The sequence below is a fragment of the Anarrhichthys ocellatus genome, unplaced genomic scaffold (genome assembly GCF_004355925.1).
Source record: "Anarrhichthys ocellatus isolate YVR2014 unplaced genomic scaffold, GSC_Weel_1.0 scaffold2930, whole genome shotgun sequence".
NCBI lineage: Eukaryota > Metazoa > Chordata > Actinopteri > Perciformes > Anarhichadidae > Anarrhichthys > Anarrhichthys ocellatus.
In genome coordinates this window covers 2694-6006 of record NW_022282904.1, presented here as the reverse complement: position 1 = coordinate 6006, position 3313 = coordinate 2694, and the positions used below count along the sequence as shown (strand labels likewise).

The 3313-nt window shown below is 42.2% G+C and overlaps 1 protein-coding gene across 1 annotated transcript in view; it reads right to left on the bottom strand.

Annotated features, from left to right (window-relative positions):
* Positions 1-1231: 1231 nt before the first annotated feature.
* LOC116378644 (uncharacterized) overlaps positions 1232-3313 on the bottom strand; it is a 4722-nt gene continuing 2640 nt past the window's right edge. The window contains exons 4-6 of the mRNA XM_031840544.1: positions 3002-3147; positions 2170-2309; positions 1232-1834 (exon numbers count right to left, since the gene is read on the bottom strand). Coding sequence (XP_031696404.1) covers positions 1686-1834; positions 2170-2309; positions 3002-3147 — 435 coding nt within the window. The 3' untranslated portion in view covers positions 1232-1685. The remainder of the gene's footprint in view (positions 1835-2169; positions 2310-3001; positions 3148-3313) is intronic.

Below are 3313 nucleotides of genomic sequence, written 5' to 3'. Positions count from 1 at the left end.
GCTCTTAACTGTTTGCAGGTAATCCAAAACGCTGCCGCCAGATTACACACCAGGACAAATCGACGGTCTCACATCTCTTCACTGGCTCCCTGTAGCTTTTAGGATACACTTTAAAATTCTCACTATCATTTACAGAACACTACACGACCAGGCTCCTACATATGTAGCTGATCTACTTCACCCATATTCACCCGCCCGCACTCTCAGGTCAGATGCTTTAGGTCTTGTCTGTCCCACGCACTCGCCTTAAGACCCGTGTTCTGTGTTCTGTTCCGTGTTCTGTGTCTGTTTTGTTTGTGTGTTCAGTGTTGTGTGTGTTCTGTGTGTTCGGTGTTGTGTGTTCTGTGCTGCGTTAGTTCCGTGCTGTGTTCTATCCTCCTCTTGCTGTTAATGAAGTAGAACCTGATAGCGTCCTCCATATACTTCTGCAATCAAACACAACGATAGATCCGTCTCGTCCACATTGTCTGGTTCCTCCTTCACAGAACTGCAATTAGACGCAGATCGGGAAGTGAGCATGAACAGAAGGAAGACTTTTGCTTTGGACGGCATTACTATCTATCTGTTGTGAGGAAGTGAAATTCTCTGACACTCATCATCACTGAGAGGGGGAAATAACAGCAAGTAAAGTAAACAAAATGTAGCCAGATAACACCTTGTTGTATATGTTGGGATCTTCTGAAGGGTCCAGTTACTCTTCCATGTACTATTAAATGAGCTGAATGCAAAGCTAAAGGGATCATAAACAAATCCACAGCTGCCATCAGTACTAACAGACCTTTATACTGATTTGTCCTGTTGAAAAATATGTACCATATGTACTTATTGGAGTTCAGAAGGAAGGACTTCAAGCTAGTTCACCTGATCAGCAGAACAAAGCCGCTGAGATGGAGCAGCTCTCATACCTCCACTATCCCAACTATCAGCCCAAACGCTTTTGTATTGTGCTGCTTTCTACAAATATATCACCTTGTGTGTAATGAATCTATATAATATATGAGCTTCACTTTTTGAATTGAATTACTGAAATAAATGAACTTTTCGATGATATTCTAATTCATTGAGATGCACCTGTATGTCTAATGTTTCTTCAATAATCTTTAAGTCTGTTCAACATTTTATGAACAAACCGTCTTCATTAGCTGCATTTTCATGGTGGGAAACTGAATAATGTGCACATCAGTGAAATAGTTTTTTCTGATTTGACACATTCAGGAACTCAGACATACGATAAATGTGCAAAAGAACGATTTAATTGGCAAAGCAGAATTAATTCAACAAAGCATTTTAGTATTCTATTGAACTTATATTGTATAAAAGGTCAACATGCTGTAGTTTGACAGTTTATAGTCGATTGTCCCTGAATGGATACACACAATATAAAAAAAGCCATAAATGCAACAATAAAACTGCTTTAAAATAGCATTATAAAACATTATGAAATCACATGTATGCATTTGTTTAAAAGAGCATAACATACAGATAATAATAATGGTAATTAATGGTTAACAGTCGTAGTAGGTAATTAGCGTTTCCCATTGTCTTGATTGCAGTTGAGGGACAACAGAGGAGTGAAGGAGAGGTTTACCCGGCTCCCCATTACATTAACACTTGAGAATGTAATTAAGAGTAGCCTGACAGTTTAAAGGCTGCAGAGGGACAGGAAGTACTGAAACGCTTCCTGTTTAAGTAAAAATCATGAATTTTCTGCCATCAAGGGGTGATACCATCAGCCGTGCTGAGCCTGGGGAGTGGAGAGGTCGCCTACTGTTTCTCCAGATGACGGTGCAGAGTCGGGAAACCAGCAGGACACATGCCAACACCAGCAGTGCAACTGATCGGACACAAAAGAAGTAAGGATATGAACCAGTGTGTGATTGGGTTAGTCAGCAGAACTTAAATCAACCTCCAAGTTTAAAGATGGATATCATTTTAGCGAGTATAGGAAGGCAGCACAATATGATCACATTATATCTGGAAGCAGCTGTCGAGCTGGCCTCCTTGATAGAATATGACATTGATACAGTGTGTGTGGATGTGGACTTGATTTGTTTGTTCCCATCTGTTCTGTTCATCCAGTATTCATGTAGTGTGAATGTGAGGCTGTGCTATAAAGATGCGAGTGGGGCTGGTGAAGTCACAGTTGGAGTGATCCAGTGTTAAACTCACCCATAAACACAGAGTTTGGAGTGGGATCAGCTGGGTTAAAATGTCTGAAGACGTTTCCAACCAGAGCCACGATCACAACGGGGTACACGGTCAGGATGTTACGCACCCAACGGTCCAGCACCCAGTTCTCAAAAAGGAACCTGCACACACAGACAGAGCAATGCTCAGCCAACTGTTCAATGTATTGGAGTGCAGTGATCTACTTCACTGATACCTTCTGCACTGAAGCTTCCCTTAGCAGCTGGAGTCTTAAGAAACATTTACACACATTTCACACTAAATATTCCAAAACTGATCTTTCTGACAATCATAAAAAGACAGCATGTGATCATACATTCAGCAGCTGCTATTAAATCAATTCATTAAAGTGAATCTGAGAAACTTTGAACTGGTTCTGAAACAGTCTCAAATGAATACTGATGCCTCAACATGAGCTGCAGAAGTAAATGAGACAGAAGATTGTCTATTTCTACCTAGTTATTTTTAATGCTGCTCATCGGTGCCACAGCGTCACATTCCTTCAGCTCAGACTCAAGCCGGCCTCTGATAGCAACCAGCCTGCCGCAGACGGACCCAGATCCAGCTATGCTGCCACTTTGGACCAGCAGTCAGTCCGAGCCCGGCAGCAGCGGATGCTCTCTTAAGGGACTCTGGTGCTCAGAACCTCTACGGCCTTTGTCCACAGGGACCACCAACATCAACACAAACTCTTGTAGTCATTTGAAGTGACAGACTCCCGATTACAGCAGTGTCAGAACTAAAGCTAATACTCTGATAGTATCACATCGATCACTCTTCTACTTGTTAAATACCTCATCCAATCAAAGCTTACCATGCCACTACCTCTGCAAACAGGATGCATAGAGAAGCTGTTGCTGCTGTGCTCCTGGCCACACCCCACAGGTGGAGAACCAATGAAAAGTTGATCAGAGAAGCGATGGAAGTCCATGTGGTATAGAGAGCCAAACCATTCTGGACCTGAACATATGAACATTTACAAGCACAAGAATGACATCATTCACAGGGGACGGTCTTAAAAAGTAAGACTCATCAGCAATACAGTGAATAAAGAGCACATGATCTACCAGCAGTGTCTCCACACACACACACACACACACACACACACACACACACACACACACAC